Source organism: Pyrgilauda ruficollis, unplaced genomic scaffold, assembly GCF_017590135.1.
Source record: "Pyrgilauda ruficollis isolate IOZ18807 unplaced genomic scaffold, ASM1759013v1 scaffold1352, whole genome shotgun sequence".
Taxonomy (NCBI): domain Eukaryota; kingdom Metazoa; phylum Chordata; class Aves; order Passeriformes; family Passeridae; genus Pyrgilauda; species Pyrgilauda ruficollis.
Window position 1 is genome coordinate 860 of NW_024512011.1, and position 603 is coordinate 1462.

The window sequence follows — 603 nt, forward strand, 5'->3', positions numbered from 1 at the left end:
AAAAACGTGCCAGTGGGTCACATTGCAAAGGCAGTGTGGTCTGGTTGGTGAGGATGAATGAAGAAGAGCCTTCCCCACTCACAAACCATACCAAAGAAGCCATAAGTGTGTCTTAGCAGCAATTAAAAACAACAGGCAATTCAGAAGGAAATGTTGAGTTTTCTGAAGGGGTCAGAAGGAGGGGAATCTTGCAAATGAGTTGATGTTGCAGAAACTTTATTTAATAACAATCCTACTCTATAAACCTGTACTGCAAAACTGCTCAACAATCCTACTCTAGAGTCCTACTCTCGAATCCAATAGAGTAGGATTGTTATTAAATAAAGTTGGTTATCTAGATAACATCTTGATTGTTACATTCTTGTCTCTTCGTGCTTCTTCTTCGTCAGGATGATGAGTGCTGCCAGGGTGGACGCTGGCTTCGCTGATGTTACAAATGGATGCTGTCCACAGGAAAAAAAAAAACCAAAACAACAAAGAACAGTGAATAATGACTTTCCAAGCTCAGTGCTTCACAGGCTCAATAAGGATTCTTCTAGTTCCTAGAAAAATCCAGAAAGTAGAGCAACGGGACCATCTGCTCTCCAGTTGTCATGTGCAGGA

At 41.3% G+C, this 603-nt stretch overlaps 1 protein-coding gene across 2 annotated transcripts in view; it reads right to left on the bottom strand.

The window, feature by feature from the left end:
• Window positions 1-233: 233 nt before the first annotated feature.
• LOC121349212 (serine/threonine-protein kinase PAK 3-like) overlaps window positions 234-603 on the bottom strand; it is a 6368-nt gene continuing 5998 nt past the window's right edge. For both annotated transcript variants that reach the window (XM_041459427.1, XM_041459426.1), the window contains exon 5: window positions 234-443. In XM_041459427.1, coding sequence (XP_041315361.1) covers window positions 354-443 — 90 coding nt within the window. In that variant the 3' untranslated portion in view covers window positions 234-353. The remainder of the gene's footprint in view (window positions 444-603) is intronic.